Source organism: Heteronotia binoei, chromosome 8 (assembly GCF_032191835.1).
Source record: "Heteronotia binoei isolate CCM8104 ecotype False Entrance Well chromosome 8, APGP_CSIRO_Hbin_v1, whole genome shotgun sequence".
Lineage (NCBI taxonomy): Eukaryota > Metazoa > Chordata > Lepidosauria > Squamata > Gekkonidae > Heteronotia > Heteronotia binoei.
Genome location: NC_083230.1, coordinates 87,401,407 through 87,421,245, shown reverse-complemented (window position 1 = coordinate 87,421,245; position 19,839 = coordinate 87,401,407). Strand labels below are relative to the sequence as shown.

The 19,839-nt window shown below is 43.5% G+C and overlaps 1 protein-coding gene across 1 annotated transcript in view; it reads left to right on the top strand.

The window, feature by feature from the left end:
* The first annotated feature begins 4,075 nt into the window (after positions 1–4,075).
* TOM1 (target of myb1 membrane trafficking protein) overlaps positions 4,076–19,839 on the top strand; it is a 39,205-nt gene continuing 23,441 nt past the window's right edge. The window contains exons 1-2 of the mRNA XM_060245545.1: positions 4,076–4,233; positions 19,108–19,192. Coding sequence (XP_060101528.1) covers positions 4,182–4,233; positions 19,108–19,192 — 137 coding nt within the window. The 5' untranslated portion in view covers positions 4,076–4,181. The remainder of the gene's footprint in view (positions 4,234–19,107; positions 19,193–19,839) is intronic.

The window sequence follows — 19,839 nt, the reverse complement described above, 5'->3', positions numbered from 1 at the left end:
CCTTCTAGTACAGTACTAGACTAAACGAAGTAACAAGGTAGAAACCCTGGGAAATACCTTATGAGAAACTAGCATCTGTGCCATCTGGCATGTGGGGAAGAGATGCAGAAATATCGCAGATAAATATCTTGTACTAAGTGAAGCCAAAAATAATGTCTTTATAAAAACAATTATAAAAGGGGGGGGAGGAAAGCAAAAGGGCAATTGCATTCAAAAAGTGGTAAAGAAAGGGCAAAAGAAAATGCAGGGAAAAAGGCACATGCTAATAAAAAGCCAAAGTTGGACTAGCTCAGCTAAATACACACATTAACTAGGTTGTAGCAGGTTCCTTACAGTATGTGCTGAATTTCTTGCAGTAACAAGATGATATAGGAGCTTTAGCCCCAGCCAACATCCTAAGGACCCTAGGTTCCATTAAAGATAAGGGAAAATCCCAAATGTTCAAATATTTATGGACAATGGAATCTGACCTAAGTCAGCTCCCATAATGGAATGACAGCCCGAGAGCAGATAAACTGCTCTGAGACTCAAATGACAGCTCCTGGGGGAATGATGGTCCCTGGGTGTCAAGAGCTCTGGAACTGGAATGGCAACCACCCAGAGTAGAATAACAGTCTGGAATGACAGTCCCTGGGAGTGGTATCGATGCTCTGGTACTGTAGTGCTTGATCCAAGAGTGGAATGAGAGTTCCTTGGAATGGCATAAGTGTTCTGGGTCTGGTGTCATTTATTTGTTTTTTTATTCATTTAAAATATTTTTATACTGCCTTTCCACCTGATCAAGCTGGTCCCAAGGTGGCAAACATAAAAAACATTAAAACAACTGAAAGACTGAAAACCTTTAAAATGATGATGAAACAGTTCAGTAAAAACACATAAACCATATCAGAACCCAGGAGGAGGGCCAACGACCATTCCCGGGGGTATGCCAAATGAAACATAAAACTTCACCTGCTGAGGGAAGACACCAATAGAATTTACCTAGGAGGAAGTTCCCAAGTTTTGGTGCCACAACTGAAAAAACCTTTCTTGGATCATTACCATCTAACCTCAGATGGTGGGGACAACCAAAGCAGGGCCTCCAAAGATAACTGGTGATAGGTTCATATGGGGTAGGCGGTCCTTAAGGTAGGTTGATCTCAGGCCATGGAGGGTTTTAAAGGTCACTACAAGCACCTTGAATTGAATCTAGGAACAAACTGGAAGCCAATGCAGATGGAACAAAACTAGAGTGATATGGTCCCTAGGATACACTCCAATCAATACTCTTAGCACAACATTCTGTACCAACTAAAGCTTCCAGGCTTTTAAGGGCAGCCTCATGTACAGCACACTGCAATAACTTAAGCTAGATGTTACCAGGGCATACAACACAGTGGCAAAATCTTCTGCCCAAAGCTGATGAAAAGCCATCACTGCTACCTGTTTATCCAACAGAAAGCCCAGGAGCACTCCCAAGCTGCAAACCTGTTCCTTTGGGGAAGTGCAATCTCATCCAGAACAGGAGACAACCCATTTCATTCATCACACTTTCCTCCTACCTAACACCAGCATTACCTCCATTTTGTCAGGATTGTTCAACCCAAATTCATATAGTCCCAGGGACTGTCATTCCACTCCAAAAACACTTATACTATTCCCATGAACCATTCTTTTTTTTCTTTTCTTTTTTTTGGGGGGGGGGATTGTAATTCCAATTCCAGAGAAGCACACCTGGCCTCATGGACTGTCATTCCACTCCATGGGTTGTCATTTAAGTTCCAGAATAGTGTATCTGTATCCAGAGACCATCAATCCATTTTAGGGGCTATCATTCCAGTCTCAGAACACTTATGCTACTCTGAAGGACCGTTGTTCCACTCTGGCAGTAAGGCAGGTTTCTCTTAATCCTTTCTACATTTTCACTGTAACTTTTGTACGCTGTAATGTATTTCAGTGGAGCCCATGCAAGTCAAGCGGCGTTCCTCACTCCCCCTATTTCCGATAGGCCTTCAAGCAACTCCCATTGTTCACAGTGGGCATTTTTGTCATTTGTTTTAGTACACCATTAGTTTGAATGAGAGATTATGGTTCACATTATGTTGGAACTACAGGAAATGCCAAGCCTTGCTCCAGCAAAATGTCAACACTTGTCTTCAAGTTAAACTGTGTCATGTAGAGTGGAACAGCCCATCATAAGACTTGTCTCATTTTCTCCCCAAGCCATAGAAACAGCTTCCCCTGTTTTTCCTTTTGGCTCCAAGTAGGAAGAGCAGAGAAAAAAAGAGCCCCGTGGCACAGAGTGGTAAAGCTGCAGTACTGCAGTCGGAGCCCTCTGCTCACAACCTGAGTTTGATCTCAGTGGAAGCTGGTTCAAGTAGCCAGCTCCAGGTTGACTCAGCCTTCCATCCTTCCGAGGTCAGTAAAATGAGTACCCAGCTTGCTGGGGGGAAAGAGTAGATGACTGGGGAAGGCAATGGCAAACCACCCCGTAAAAAGTCTGCTGTGAAAACATGAAAGCAACATCACCCCAGAGTCGAAAACGATTGGTGCTTGCACAGGGGACTACCTTTACCTTTTTAGGAAGAGCAGAAGAAACACCACTTTGCCATCTGCAAAATACAACAGAAGACCCACTGCATAAGAAGTGGTGCAGGCTGCCTTCAGCCCCCACTCCTCCTCCTCGCATGGATAGGGCCGGGGGGGGGGGGAGGAAGGGCACGCCACATGGACAGTGTGGGTGGGGCAGGGGTTCTTGACTGTGGTGGCAGAACCCCTAGCACCGGCCCTAGGCTGAGTCTGCACCCAAGAAATCAGGAGACTGAAACTGGGAAGAGCAGCCATGAAGGAGTTAGAAAAGATCCTGAAGTGTGAGGATGTGTCACTAGCAACTTCATGCCATAAGGGGTGGCCAACGGTAGCTCTCCAGATGTTTTTTGTCTACAACTCCCATCAGCCCCAGCCAGCACGGCCAATGGCTGGGGCTGATGGAAGTTGTAGGCAAAAAACATCTGAAGAGCTACCATTGGCCACCCCTGCATGGGTATGAAAGTTGGACAATGAAGAAAGCTGACAAAAATACAGTTGATTCATTTGAAATGCGGCCTTAGAGAAGAGTTTTATGATACCGTGGACTGACAAAAAACCCAAATCAGAGTTCTAGATCAAATCAAGCCTGATCCTGAATTCTTCATAAAAGCTAAAATGAATAAAGTGAGGCTATTGTAGTTGGGTCACACCATGAGAAGGCAAGAGTCATTGGAAAAGAGGAAGATCCAACATGAGACAGACTGATGCCAATAAGGAAACTACCACAGCTTCTGACTGCAAGATCTCAGCAAGGCTGTTAAGAACAGGACATTTCAAAGGTTATAAATGCATAGGGCCGCCATGGATCGGAAGCGACTTGACCACGCTTAACACACACATACTTTTGCACAGGGGTCATTTTGTAGAAATATAAGTGGTGAAACTCATTAGCATAGCTCATTAGCATATCCCCCAGCCAAAAGGAACCCAATGCAAGAAAGGAGAGCCCCAGGCGAGCAAGGCCTGCTTGGCCTGGCTAGAGATCCATGTGTGGGTCAAAAGGCCAGCAAGACACCCAGTGCCCAAAATCACAAAAAAAGTGGATAAAGGACGGTGTGGGCTTCTCCAGGGGTTAATGAGGGCTGCTGTGGGCATGGCAAGGCCCCTGGTGGGTGGGTGGCTGCCCGCTCTCCTAATCCAGGAATTGTTATGCAGCTGCGTCTATTATTCAATGGACAAGGTAGGTCGGGAGGAAGAAGGGGAACCCTCAGAAAGGTTCAGGAGCTGCGCTCCAGTGAGCTCCTGCTGAATCTGAGGCCTGCTTTTGCACCATCTGAAGGACTTTTGTAACCGGGCGGCCACGTCCCGATGTGACAGCAGCCTCCCACAGCCATCGGTCAACAGGCCCTTCTCCGCTGGAGGGCCCTAGAAAGGCTTACGACGAGCCGCGTCTCACTGAGCACAGCTGGGGGGAGTGGAGGGAGGAGAAGGGCTCTTGCGACCTTTCTTCCCACTGCACTGCCCTTCGGAGTCGGTTCACAACGCGCCGGGCACTGACGTCACAGACGGGAGGGGCAGACCGGAGACACACCCCACTCGATCCCGAGGGGGTCACGTGACGTACTCTGGCGGCTGCGTCAGCTGATCTCTGCTGAGCTGCGGCCGTGGCGGCGATGGAGTTTCTCTTGGGCAACCCCTTCAGCTCTCCGGTGGGCCAGCGTATCGGTAAGGCCGCCAGATTTGCCCGTCCTCCCTGATTCCGGCTTTTACTCTCCTCGCACGTTCTCACGCGCTTTTGCAACTTGCGTGTCTGTCTCGGGCGAAGGGGGCACTAGATTGGGCGGTGCTTCTAGTCCATCGGGGCGGATGTAAGGAGAGCTGGAGCCAACGCGGATGCGGGACTGTTGTGACTGACTGGCCGTGGTAGCCAATGGGAAGTGGGGAAAGAGGCGGGCTCTTGGGGTCTGCCCTCCTAAGCCAATCCTAGTGTGGCAAAGGGTCTTAAGGCGAGGAGAAAGTTTGCTTATTTAAAGGGGCCGCTCCCCCCTTGAACGAGTGCCACGCCCCCCAAAGGAATGGGGTTATTAAGTGCTACTCAGTGTGGCCATGATTCAGTAGAGAATCTGTGCACGGGAGATCGGATCTGTGAACACCACTGTTCCGTCGCTTCCTGCAGGCCTACAGGCAGTTTGGCGTGAGGAAGTAAACACGTGTTGCAATGGAATATGTTCGTAGGCCAATTTTAGGTGGTTGCGTCACCATCGTTGACTACCTTCTCAGGGTGGTTCTCCAGGAAAATTAATTGATTATCAGTACTATATAAAGGTAACAAAGCTAATCCTAAAAAAATTTGATATAGAAAAATATATTTATAGTAATAATTAGTGGACCACCAAATTTGCACATATAATGGGAAAGAGTAGTTGATTCCAGGCGCAGTCCATGGGTTTCTTTGAACCGGAGCCTGCACTGGCAGGTGCTTTTTAAACATGAAGACATAAGTAGAACAAAGCAGGAGTCAAGTCACCTTTAAGACCAACCAACACAGCTGCCCAGTTGGATCTATCTACATGAAGACATAAGAAATGTTGTAGTTTCTGATCTTGGTTTTTTAATCTCAGGAATTACATGGGAAGAGGGGAGGCCATATGTTCACTTGAGAACCACTTGTAGCTTCCAAAGGGAATGCTGAGTTTTGTGCTTTATAAATGTGCATGTATTTGTGGCTTAATAGAGAAAAGCAGACTCTGGGTGACTCACATGTTGCTTCAGTAGATCAACTCCTTCCTCATTTCATCATGCCTTGGCTCAAATAAGACCTTCCCATATGATATTATAACGCAAAATCCACATACATTGTGTAGAGTCACTGGAAATTCTTGGCAATCCAAGGCTAGCTAGTTTAACAACTGGGCAGTCACTGTTAATAACACAGTCACTATCATTCATTTTTCTTCATTGGCAATAAGGGATCAACATACAGTACTTTGTTCCTTTGTATGCAAGAATGGCAGCCTACTAATTCCCACGTGAATCTGGTAATGCTCCAGTGAATCAATGTCAGGGACTGGATTAATAATTATGTATTGTTGAGAGCATTCTATGGGTGCTGATTGGTTAAAGGAGTGCACTCTGTATTCATTGAAAGTATATTTTGTTCAAACGGTGAGCCTTTGGATATTGATGAATCAAGGAAGGATATTTCCGAGCTTGGAAGCTGGAGCAAGGGACGGCATGTGTCGTGACAATTTGCTTCTGCCTGTAGTGAACCTTATGATTTCACTTGCCTGGCTCACATTCAGTCCTCTGCAAGAAGTCCAGCCCTCTACATGTTCACTCAGAGGTGTCCCACTTTGGTTATCAGGGTTTACTTCTAAACACCTGTTCATAGGATTGCAGTCTGAAAAGATCTCTACCCCCCTACTGCAAAAATGGCAAGAGATGAGCAAGAGCCTTTGTTCCTTTTCAAAGCAGCTTAGCTTTGTTGAAGCCATCCCCCAGTTGTTTTTGATGATTAATCAGTTAATCAGCTGAATGAAACATCATTGTGTTTCTCTGTAAGTAAGAGTTGTGAGACAAACTTGTCTGTAAATAAACTAGATGCTGTGGTTTGCTAAGCCAATATAAAAGCATTGCGTAATTCTGGGGAGGCATATAAATTGCTTATAGCTATATCATTAGGTTTAGTACCTAATCTCTAAAAGTTATTAGTGGCACTGAAAATCTGCACTGACATCTTCCACGTCACTTTCCTTTTGAAAGCCTAGTGTAAATACTTCCATTTCAGGCCATTCTGGAACCCTTTGAAATGTGAAATAACCTGACCAGCCTGTAAAATCTAATGCTTTAATGTTATGCTATAGATTGCTGATGTTGTCACCACACCCTGGAGCCAGTCTAACACCCTTCTAAACTGAGTTGTTAGGCACATAGAGGGACAAAGCCTGCAAAGGGAAAATCCGCATGACTTCTGCAAAGAGAAGTCCTGCCTCACCAACCTTTTGGAGTTCTTTGAGAACATGTGGTGCTTGTGGTGACAGTAGTGCTTGTGGAGACAGTGGTGACCCAATGGACATTATATACCTGAACGTTTGACAAGCTACCTCACCAAAGACTCCTGGGTAAACTTAACAGTCATGGGGTAAGAAGAGAGGGTCTCTTATGGATTAAAAACTGGTTAAATGACAGGAAGCAAAGAGTAGGAATCAGTGGACAGTTCTCACAATGGAGAGAAGTAAGCAGTGGGCTCCTACATGTATTGGTATTGAGGCTGGTACTATTTCATTTATTCATAAAAGATCTGGAACTAGGGGTGAGTAGTGTAGTAGCCAAGTTTGCAGATGACACAAAAGTATTGAGGATCATGAAAACCCAGGCTAACTGTGAAGAACTCCAAAAGGACCTCCACAGACTGAGTAAGCGGATGACAATGTGACAAATGAAGTTCAGTGTTGGTAAGTATAAGGTGATACAAATTGGGACGCAAGATCCCAGCTTCAAGTATAGAGTAATGGGATCTGAACTGGCTGAGCCTGAGAGGGGAAAAGATCTTGGGGTCATAGTGGATTGCGTAATGAAAGTGTCAACCCACTGTGCTGCAGCAGTGAAAAAAAGGAATTATTAGGAAAGGGATTAAGAATAAAGTGGCTAATATTGTAATGCCCTTGTATAGACTGATGATGTGGCTTCATTTGTATACAGTTCTGGTCATAGTATCTCAAAAAGGACATTGCAGAGCTGGAAAAAGTAGAGGAGGACAGCCAAGATGATAAGTGGGTGGAGCACCTTCCCTGTGAGGAAAGGCTGAAGAGTGTGGGACTTTTCAGTTTAGAGAAGAGTTGACTAAGGGAGGACATGATAAAGGTTTGTATAATTATGCATGGGGTGGAGAGAGTTGATAAAGAGAATTTTTTTCTCCCTAAAATGCTCATACTTGAGAGCATCTAATGAAACTGATGGTCACTAGGTTCAGGATGGAGAAAAGGAAATTTTACTGTACACAGAGAGTGATTTAAATGTGGGATTTGCTGCCAGAGGATGTGGTGATGGCCACAGAAATAAACAGCTTTAAAGGGGGATTAGATAGATTCATGGAAGATAGGTCAATCAATGGCTATTAGCCATGGTGACTGACAGAAACCTCCACATTCAGAGGCACTCATTCTTTGAATCCCCGTGCCAGGAGGCAACATCAGGGGAAGGCCTCAGCTCCTATGCCTGGTTGTTGGCCATCCAGAGGAACTGGTTGGCTACTGTGTGAGACTGGATGCTGCACTAGATGGAATATTGGTCTGATTAAGCCAGACTCTGTGCAGATGTCATGTGGACCTGGGTTAGATTTCAGGAGGTGTGGATGGTTCTAATTACAGCTTCCGTAGTTGAGTTCAGCAACTAGATCTTTCATGTGATCAGTGAATAGCCTTTGTGTTTTTGAAAAGCTGAATTAAAGGAGTATTTTATTTATTTATTTATTTTATGATTTATATCCCGTCCTTCCCAACAAGTGGCTCAGGGCGGCTCACAACATAGAATCTCACATAAATAAGGTTTAAGCATATGAACAGTTAAAATAATTAAAACATTTAAAACATTAAGGACAGCAGAAATCTAATAAAACCACACTTAGTTTCTTGTGCCAGCTAGTTATAGGCCAGCCGGAAGAGGGTTGTCTTACAGGCCCTGTGGAACTGAACAAGGTCCCGCAGGGCCCTCACCTCTTCCGGCAGCTGGTTCCACCAGGAAGGGGCCATAACAGAAAAGGCCCGGTCCCTGGTAGATTTTAAGCGGGCTTCTTTTGGCCCGGGGATAACAAGGAGGTTTTGAGTTCCTGATCTCAGTACTCTCTGGGGAACATGTGGGGAGAGACGGTCCTTCAGGTAGGCAGGTCCTAGGCCATATAGGGCTTTAAAGGTAATAATCAGCACCTTGTACCGGACTCGATAAGTTATTGGCAGCCAGTGCAGATCCCGGAGCCCCGGCCAGATGTGCTCCCCTCTTGGGAGCCCTAGCAGCAGCCGGGCCGCGGCATTCTGCACTAGCTGCAGCTTTCGAGTTCAGCACAAAGGCAGCCCCATGTAGAGAGCATTGCAGTAGTCCAACCTCGAGGTGACCGTGGCGTGGATCACTGTTGCTAGATCGTCGCGCTCCAGGAAGGGGGCCAACTGCCTTGCCCGCCTAAGATGAAAAAATGCAGACTTGGCAGTGGCTGCTATCTGAGCCTCCATCGTTAAGGAGGACTCCAATAGTACCCCCAGGCTTTTGACCCTGTTCGCCGCTATCAGCGGCGCACTGTCAAAAGCTGGCAGGGGGATTTCCCTCCCCGGACCCCGACGACCCAAGCAAAGGACCTCTGTCTTCGCTGGATTTAGCCTCAGACCGCTCAGTCTGAGCCACCCAGCCACTTCCTGTAACGAGTAAAGTCTAGGATTCCCCCCCCCCCTTTTCAATGAAACTTATTAATATGACCCTAATTCAAAATCTTTTCAATGGATTTATGAAAGTAAGGGACATTGATAAGGTAGTCAAGGAAAGTTATAAAAATCTAGCCCTTTGAAGCAACAGTTTAAATGTGTATTGGGGGTGATATATAAATGTTCAGGCACAGTGACGCCAAAGGTATGTAGAACAAACTAGAATGACACCTGTGGTTCTCACAGTATGGTACACTTTCTAAACTGGTGCAAGAAATTGCTGAATCAAATCTATTCTCTTGACCTCCCTCTCCTGCTACTCTGCATTGCTCGGGGTTGGGTGGCAGAATGGTTCCCTCAGTGCATTCTGAATAGCTGTGTACCTCACACTTTTTGTGGGTGATGAGGAGGAAGTTCATAAATGCAGTATCTTGGTGTCTCTCCCAAGTGATCCCAGGTAGCAGTGCTTTCCTACTGACCACCCATGCCTTTTTTTTTCTTCATCTGTTCATTATTTACCACAAACAGGAATAAGAGCTGTGAAGTAACCAAGCCATAGTTGAGTGGCATGTTGTAGGGTTTTCAATTTATTTATGTAGGTGGGCTCTCTATCGGACACTGAAAAACTTTGATCTAGACACAAGCTAGATTATCAAACAGTGTCACAGATGCACCTCTTCCCCAGCCTCATCCACCCAAGCTTGGGAGGTCTTTTGGGAGGGGTGGCAATATTTTGTCTCTTCGATTGACAGCTTTCCAAAGAAAGATGGAAAGTGAAATTTAGAAAGCATAAGATGCTATCTGTTAGGAACTGGAAGAGAGGGGGTTTTTAGTTATAGTTTTTTAAAAAAAAAACTTTTATAATTTATTGCAAAATAAGTTGAAGGAATAACATTCTTCAAATTTTGTCCCATGAATTTAGCTTAACCAGAATTATTTTAAATTAAGGTCTTTGTGGGGAATGACAGGCCTATGTAATTGTCCCTTGGAAAATACGTCCTGTTCCCTGCCCTTTGAAAAGGAGGAAACTAGTTACTCAGTTCCTAGAAATCTGATGGAGGCTTTCCTCTTCCCAGACTGGCCATGGACTTCAGTTGCAGATTGTATTATAGTTCTCTGCACCTTCCATGGCAAAATTCCTACATTCTGCATTCTTCTAGCTCATTCTAATCCATGCACTTAGTCTCCAAATGTAGCTCCTGTTTCATCACTACCTCCTTTGCATTACACAAATATACACAGTTTATTCTGAGGGCAGAATTTAGGTTTTATGTTGGGTGCACATCATACCCAGCCCTGCTTATAGTGTTGCTAGCTGGTTCCTTCCTCTGGCATTCTTTCTTAATTCTTCAGCATTCTTTCTTAATCGCACTTTTCTCTCACTGTGTTTTCCTTTCCCTTCCTCTCCATTGTGGTTTGTAAGTCCACTTACCACGCAACAAAGTACTAGGAATATTTTCACCTTTCACTGTTAGTAGTCAGAGTGAAATTGGATCCCACTTCGGTTGCTTAATAGCCTTTGCCTAGTATTATAGCCATTTGGCTGTGGCTCTGTTAGAATTTTCTTGTTCTTATATGTGAGTTTCTTTCTCAGGCAGCCAGAAGAATATATGTGGATTGTTTGCATTCCTTTGTGCAAAGTAAATGTTTTGGAACCTTGACAGAATCCCTTTGCATTGGGGAAAAGGTGAGCAAAGATGCTATAAAACCGAGGCAGAGGGAGAGGGAGAGGCTGGTAAAGAGACTCCCCTCCCTTATCATAGGTTGAGACCTTGAGAACAGGGTTAATTTGAGCCATAGCTTTAGCATAGAACCTGCTTTCTGGGGCAGCGTTCATCTCTAGAAAGTGTGAAGTAATAACTGAGTGCCTTTAAGCGTATGATGAACAATGGCTGTTGCTGTCTGATGACTCCAGAGAGTCAATATGGTATAGTTCATAGAGTGTTACACTGATGGGAAGCGGCTGTGTTCCCATTCTTGGTCAGCAGTAAAGCTCACTGGGTTTTCTTTGCTGGCTGTCAGCCTATCTCAGAAGGCTCTTACAATGGATAGCCCAGGAACACCATGCATGCCACTCTGGACCACTTGGGAAAAGGGCAATTTAAAAATGTAGTAAATAATTGGGGGGGGGGTTGTTTTTGTTTTTAGATAACACACAGCAGCCATTGAGCTAGAACAGTGTCTACCAAAGAGTGGGAAGAGGCTACCACTGAATGCCATCTAATGTTGATGTGGCCCGGATGGAATGCTTTTTACCAGATTGTGTTGGTTTGGCAGTGGTGGCCGTTTTATTCTTAACCGCATACAGCTTTGTGACATAAATATAAGGCTACATGCTTTATGTAGGGCTGTGTTTGAAGAATGCCTGGATCTGGTTTACACTGTAGGAACAGTTTTTACTGGAACGTGCCATGATGAGACTTTTAAGTCTGGTGTGTCAACTTCTCCATTTGCTTCCAGACCCAATTCTAAATGGCTCAGGCTGAAAACTGCTTCCACCCATGTTTGTTTGTTTATTTATTTATTACATTCAATTTATATCCCGCCCTCTCCGCAAGCGGACTCAGCGGAACCTTCCTGGTACCTGAAATCACCCAGTGGCTCTGTGTTTCACAAGTCCAATCTGTCCAAGAGAAGTCAGCAGGCATGTAGGACAGGACTGCTTTGACTATCGTTCCCAGGCTATGGAATTCTTTAGCTCTGGATTCTTGCATTGCTCTAAGAGCCATCTATTCCAAAGGAATTTTTGAACTGAGTAAAATGTTATGGGTTTGGGCAGTGGTATTTTGTTTTTGTTTTTTTATTGTTGCCAGTTGGTTGTTGTCTTTATTGCTTCTTTCTGGTATTATTTGCTCTGTCAATTGGTGTGTTTTAAAAAAATCCTATGCATTATGAAATAAGTTACAAAGTATGTGCTGTTTGTTTGAATTTCTTTATAGCACCAAGTAGCTAACAGGCATAAATGTAAACCAAACAATATCAGAATTGCCATTTTCAAAAAAATCCCATCATCAAAACATATAATCATTACCAAATCCCCAGACAGAGGATGATGGTGATTATAATGATGATATTGGATTTATATCCCACTGTTCACTCTGAATTTCAGAGTCTCAGAGAAGCTCACAATCTTTTTCCTCCCCTACAACAAACAGCCTGTGAGGAAGGTGGGGCTGAGAGAGCTCTCACAGAAGCTGCCCTTTCTCCATCCCATGCATTATCTTGTAAACCTCTATCATGTCACCCCGCAGTTGACGTTTCTCCAAGCTAAAGAGCCCCAAGCGTTTTAACCTTTCTTCATAGGGAAAGTGTTCCAACCCGTTAATCATTCTAGTTGCCCTTTTCTGGACTTTTTCCAATGCTATAATATCCTTTATGAGGTGTGGTGACCAGAATTGTACACAGTATTCCAAATGAGACCACACCATCGCTTTATACAGGGGCATTATGATACTGGCTGATTTGTTTTCAGTTCCCTTCCTAATAATTCCCAGCATGGCGTTGACCTTTTTTATAGCAATCGCACACTGTCTTGACATTTTCAGTGAGTTATCTACCACGACCCCAAAATCTCTCTTTTGGTCAGTCTCTGCCAGCTCACACCCCATCAACTTGTATTTGTAGCTGGGATTCTTGGCCCCAATGTGCATTACTTTGCACTTGGCCACAATGAACCGCATCTGCCACGTTGACACCCACTCACCCAGCCTCAACACATCCCTTTGGAGTTCCTCACAATCCTCTCTGGTTCTCACCACCCTGAACAATTTAGTGTTATCCACAAACTTGGCCACTTCTGAACGTTACTGGCAAAATGCTCTCTCCAAAATGTTTGAAAACTAACTACTTAAAGAAAACTATTCTAGGTAACTCCATGCAGCTGTGTCTTGAAGATCTCTTTCTTAAAGGTATAAGACATAGTGATATAGTAAAGGTTCAGTGATATAGTAAAGATTCTTAAATGGTGTTCCATTAGATCCTCAGGGAAATAATACGTTTCTGGTACGATTTTAAAATGTTTTAAATACTTCATGTATCATGGAAGGGGGTGGTGCTGCAGTTATTTAATCAATGTTAGAAATAGAGCCCAGTTCATATCTTAAAATTATTGTATTTGAAGTACATTTAAGTGGAAGCATTACATACGGTTTCAGCCCACAATAACTTTGACAGCCAGTGTAACTTGGCCGTTGGCACTTCAGAGCAGAGTCTGCCAGACCCAGCTTCTTGCTGTGGAAGCTGACTGGGTGATTTCAGACCAGTCACAGACTTTCAGCCTAACCTGCCTCATAGGGTTGTTGTGCAGATCAAAAGGAGGAAGAAGAGAATGATGTCAGTTGCTTTGGTCCCCACTGCAAAGAAAGTCTGCACTTTTCCTAGATAGAGGTTGCAGGGAAGGCGGAGGAGTTGGAAAGCAATCTATCCACATCTCTTTTGCTCTCCATCCCTTCTTTCTCAAGATATTCCCCTCCTCTGATAACCTACCCAACATTTCCCCACTTTCTCCATTCCCTTCCCAACAGCTGCCTTCTCAACATACCTTGCCACCCTCTATCTTTCCCTTCCCTCCTCAGCCCCCCCACAAGGCCATGAGACTCATCCACAGCAAATTTCTAGTGTCTGTTGTATTTCTCCCCACAATGACCTTATTACTAGTCACTGTATAATTCCTGAAATCTTGTCATCCCTTGGCAGATCATTCTGCAAGTCCAGGTGCAACTACAGAGAATGCTGTGGCTCTTCTCAATCTGAATGTACTTCTCGAAAGGAAAATGCACCAATAAGTAATTCTGTAGCAACCTCAACTGGCATGTGGACACCACTGTTGCCTCTAAGCTGAGTTAGTGTGAGCTAGCTCACAGTTTTTTGGCCTCTGGCTCACACATTTTTGTCTTAGCTCAGGAGGGCCCCAGAACAAACTAATATATGCAGTAGCCAAATCACTCGCTCACAGTAGCTCACAAAGTAAAAGTTTTGCTCACAAGACTCCACAACTTAGAGGGAACACTGGTTGACACATATCAGGAGAGGCAATCCTTCAGATGTGTGGGTCCCAGATTGTAAAGGGCTTTGAAAATTAAAAGTAACTTTAAGTACTAAACATAGAAGAAAGGCATGGTATAAATGTTCTGATCCAAATAAATACCACTTTGCACCTGTTTTTGATAAGAGTTTGGGGCTTCCTTTCCCCCTCAGTTGCCATTCAGTGGTTATTCTTACCCATCATGTCACCTCATTGGCTGTGTCTGTGAGTAACCACTAGGATTAAAGTGAAGAGCTTCTGAGTCACTTGGTGCAAACTGAAGTCATGCATCTCTGATATTAGCAAATTAAACATTGGAATTGGGAGTTAACAGACTATTTTTTGCGATGGGAGAGGACTGTCCAGACCTGCTTTATTTCATCACTGTAGAGCTGCCAAATCTCATAAGGTACAGAACTCCTGTGCTTTTCCTGCATACATAAAGGTGTCTTTTCTCCCAGTGTAATGTAGCAGCCTGCCTGTTGGCTGCAAACTGCACTTGGCACTTGTTGGAGTACTGACCCTCATTTAAAAAAAAATAACTCAAAATTAAGAAACATTCTCATTGGAAAAAATTATTTATTTATTTATTTATTTTTCGTATTTATATCCCACCCTCCCTGCCAGAGCAGGCTCAGGCGGCTAACAACATTGAATATCAACAATAGAACAATAAAAACAATTGCAATAATATCAATTAAAATTAAACAATTTGCAATTTAAATTATTAATGCAATTTTAAAACAACAGTTTTGGTGCTAAGTTCCATGCCATGATGTTAGGCATCTATGTACCGTACTTTGGTTGAAGGCCATTTGAAATAGTGTTGTTTTGCAGGCCTTGCGGAATTGGGCAAGGTCCCGCAAGGTTCTAACACTAAAAAACTAAAAAAGCATGGGAATAGAAGGAATATATCAGACAGTTGTTCACATCATGTTCAATAAATACTTGCAATGTGACCACCTTTCACAATCCATAGAGCAGTTGTAGTGCTAATCACATGAGGGCAGGAATCACAGTTTTGGTTGATTTTTGCATGTGCAGAGACATGCTCAGGCCTGATGCACCAGCTGAAAGGAAGTTATTGGAGTCCTCAGCATTTGAGTACTCAGCCTGGTGGTATATTCATGCAGCAGAGTATGTGGTCATATCTTGAGGTATTGGAGTAAACTGGATTGCTGCTGACAGTGGTTGAATTATGCCATTTTGGGGTGCTTCCTCAAAGAAAAAATTCTTGCTAGAAGTAAAAATCTGAGGTAGAAAGGTCCCAGCCCATTCACTGTTGTTTTAATTTTCAAACTTTGGGGGGATATTTTTACACAGGAGAGAGCATTCAGAAGTGGCGCCTTCCTCTTGATACAGTCTGTCTCTCAGCTCACAACTGTACCACTTCATCTTGCTGTATGTATAGGCTGGCCTTGTGTTTCTCAGACAGAAAAAACTGGGAGAGGTGGAAAGAAAGCAATTTTAACTTTAAATGCATTCTCCAAGCTGTTGGCTGGCTTGGCTTGCAGAAGTGATTTAAAGCGAGGAATGCCTTCTTCTAGCCAGCTGACAGGGTGTTGAGGGCTTTGAGAGTCACACAATATGTGTGAAAGAGCCACATGCAGCTCCCAAGCTGCAGTTTGGCCATCTCTGATATAATCCAAGAAAGTCTCTTCCTTGCCTACTACCTTCTCATCAAAGGAACTCTCTTAATTGGCTAGCCTGCTCTGCACTTTCAACTTTATTAAATTTTATTTTAGTAGCATCAATTACATAGCTCAAATATGCCACTTCTGTCTTCACGGGGTTTATGCCACATCTCTGAGCTTCAGTAAACATTGGTTTTTGCTGCTTTTACTCGAATTGAGTTTCTACTTGACTGTCATAGCTAGTCATGTAGTAGGTCAGAGCAGAATAGGCTGGACTTCTTCAGGATTCAGATGTCAAGCATCATGTTTCTTTTATGGATTGCCTGCATTGAAAGCTGTTCCCCATGTATTCCACATCAAAGCTATGTAACCCCTGCCTTAGTTCTCACTTGTAGCAAATGCAGGAATGTCCTCTTTGAAGATAAAACCTTTCTGGGAACATTTTCTCAGGCTTAGGTCTGAACCCAGGATGTAGCTAAACCGCAATAGCAGATAAGGTAGCAAGCGTGTGAATTTCACATGCCAGAGTAGAATTCCTAAAGTCTCTTTGATGTGCCCCTTAAAGCTGGTATTCCTGAGTTACAATGTATCACTTCCAATCTGCTGTCTTTCCGAGCACCATGGATTATCAATAAACCAATACTTTGTTTCAAAATCAAGGACTGGTTATTTTGAGATCTAATGCTTGACATTAGAGAGCTGTTTTGGTACTGAAATCACAACATGTAGCACAGAATCCTGTTACTTTTACTTTTACAGAGCTTAAATTCCAGTCATGCAAAAAGGTTTCTGTCTCTTACTGGTAGGGGGGAAAGTGAAAGATCAAATAGATCTTTGAGGACTGAAAGTCAAAGACTGGTTGGTCACTGTGTGATACAGGATGCCCACATGGACCACTGGTATGATCTGGCAGAGCTTTTCATATGTTCTTAAGACAGAAGAGGTTGGAAAGATGTCTTAATGAAGACAGGCTAATGTTTGTGAGGCTTCTTGTAGTTGAAGGTGTGTCTGCATTGAGTTTGATAACTCTCAGTTTGTTGTTTAAGTAGTAGAATAACATTTCCATAGAACGCAATATGCAGTCAGAGCAAAATTAACTTTTGTATGCACTTCTATTTTTCATTTAGCTTTAAGATTGCCAGTTTCTGGTGCACAGAGAGTTCCAGCAACAATAGCTGTGGTAGTTAACAGCAGGATATTTTTGCTTGCTAGACCTTTAAAAGGCACAGGACCATCCATTGGAGTCCATTGATGCCAAGCCCCTTTGGCACTGAGTATATTTAGCACTCCTTATCAACTCACTTGCATTGACAACCTTGACTATTCTTTCAAGGTGTGTGGAGGAAAGAGGAGCTAAAGAAGCCCATCTCCCCAACTCTTGTATTGAACAGAGGAAGTTTGTCATGCCATTCACTTGTGGTGATGAGAAAAGTCAGGAAGTGTCCCATTTTGGTTTGTGTAGCTATGAAAGGCATAGGAGCATTGCCAAGTAAAATAGATCGCAACCTACCCTGTACTTCCAAATTAAATTTTTGGCAATCCCTTTCTCTGTTGGCTGCTGCAAGTCTTGCAAATGCAACCACAAACAATGGATTGAGTTGCTCCCTCCATTCGCCTCTTCCTATAGCTTGTTGTTTTGTTTGCTCCTTGCTGGTTTGCTGTCCACTTTTCTTTTGAAGGTTGGTCATCCTCTTGCCTGGACTGACTCTGTTGAATTGCCAGTGGGGGTTGATGCTGAGCTGATTACAGGGTGGGGACATTGGTAACGCTGGAAATAAGAGATTGTTGTTCACTGCTTTTGCCATGAGCAACAATCCTGGCTAGCGCAATAGGGGAGTATTTACAGATAAGGCCCTTGCATGGCTCTGCTACCCGTTCTGTAAATTTAGATGTCTTTTTCACTAATCTCTCTGAAGAACCTTCTAAAAATGAAGTGCATACTGCATTTTGGCAGAATCAAAGTGAACCCAAGAAACTTTAATCCCTGCATCAGAACATGCAGATTTCCCCCCTTTGCCTAATAATAAATCAAGCCACTGACAGTCTGCTGTATTTTCATAGTATCTGTATTAGAGCTGACCCATTTTGTCTCTTGGCAGGGCAATCACTGCTCAAGAGTTATAACTAAAAACAAATGTGCAGCTCATTTCTCTTCTTTCTTGTACATGCATATGCTTTTGCTCTTGCTTTGGTTTAACTGATGGGACTGTGTGGTAGTGGTCGTAAGAACATAAAAAGGATCAGCTAGTTTAGCATAGTGTCATCCTGGGAATTTATTTTTTTATTTATTTACCTCATTTAAATCCCAGCTTTCTCACCAATGGGGACCCAAAGCAGCTTACATCATTCTCTTCTTCATTTTAATCCTCACAGTGACCCTGTGAGGTAAATTAGGCTGAGTGTAAGTGACTGGCCCAAGGTCACCCAGGAAATTCAGGAGCAGATGTTGAGAGAGATGAGCCAATGTGGTGTAGTTGTTAGAGTGTCAAATCTGGAAGATCCAGGTCCCAATTCCACTCTGCTGTGAAGCTTAATTGGTTATCGTGAGTCAGTCATTCTTTCAGCCTCATTTACCTCACACACTTGTTGTGAAAGAATAGAGGAAGGAAGAAGGTGGTACACAGCCCTAAACTCCTTGGAAGAAAGGTTTGATCCAAATTAAACTTTAAACAAACAAGCAAAATATCGGGGATAACTATTCTCAGTGTCTGTCGTCTCTGTATTTAGAGATTAAGAACATAAGAGAAGCCATGCTGGATCAGGCCAATGGCCCATCCAGTCCAACACTCTGAGTCACACAGTGGCCAAAAAAATTTTATACACACACACACACACACTGTAGCTAATAGCCACTGATGGACCTCTGCTCCATATTTTTATCTAAACCCCTCTTGGAAGGTAGCCATGCTTGTGGCCGCCACCACCTCCTGTGACAGTGAATTCCACATGTTAATCACCCTTTGGGTGAAGAAGTACTTCATTTTATCCGTTTTAACCTGTCTGCTCAGCAATTTCATCGAATGCTCACAAGTTCTTGTAAGAAAGGGAGAAAAGTACCTCTTTCTCTGCTTTCTCCATCCCATGCATTATCTTGTAAACCTCAATCATGTCACCCCGCAGTCGACGTTTCTCCAAGCTAAAGAGTCCCAAGCATTTCAACCTTTCTTCAACCTTTCTTACACTCCTGGCTACACTACAGTGTCCCATGGATACAATTCTTCTTGTATCACTAGAGAGGAATAACAAAATCTTCCTTGTTCTTCAGAGGCATGGGAAGCAAGCTGGCATGGAGTGCTACTATATGTCAAAAGCAACAGGCACCCACAGCGTTTTGACCACATAGTAGCATTTTTTAGGCTGACTATGCAAACTAATTCTAAAATTCTTAGGGAGGGGTTTATATTTGTAAGTTTTCCACCTTCTGTGCTCTAAGCGAACATCTCAACAGCAGAGAAAGGCACCTCACAGTCTTTCAAAGCCACATTCAGGAATATTGTTAGCTGTTTCATTTTTAATTATTTTTTCCCCCCAGAGAAAGCTACTGATGGCTCCCTTCAAAGTGAAGACTGGGCCCTCAACATGGAGATCTGCGATATCATTAATGAGACAGAGGAAGGGTAAGGGAAATGATACTGCTAGGGCAGATGATGTTATCTGTATGCTTGGCCATGTCCACTGACACACTTGTGAACGCATCGTATTATGTGCTGTCTGGGCTAAGGACTGGAAAATCCCCTGACTATATCCTATTCCGACTGGTGTTCTGTTCTTTGGAACATTAAGAATACAGTCAAATTACAGAGCTGAACCAGGAAAGAAAGTGAAATTTCCTTTGATCTTCTCTGCTCCTATGCATATATACTAGGCAACACAGCACTAACATATCAAGAAACCTGGGAAATGCCTACCCTATTGATGCTGAATCCTATAAATACTTTTGCAGTGGGCTATCTGGTGACCTCAGTAAAGAAAAGAACAGCATGTGCTGGAAGTGGTGCTCCATGGAATGCAAAGCTGTGATTATACGGCTGCTACTGCTCTCCCACAGAGGAAAATAAGGAAAGCTTCTAAATACTTTTCATTCATGTAAAATTTCAAGTCGAGTTATCTGTTTCTTTAAAAAATATCTCATCCCCTCTTTACAGCGCTTCTATTTCTTTTCCAGCCCCACATCTGAGTCCCAGTATGTGCCCAGCTTAGCTCCATAGCATATTTCTCTCCCCACCACCACCAATTTCTTGGCTGCATATAATTCCATTTTTAC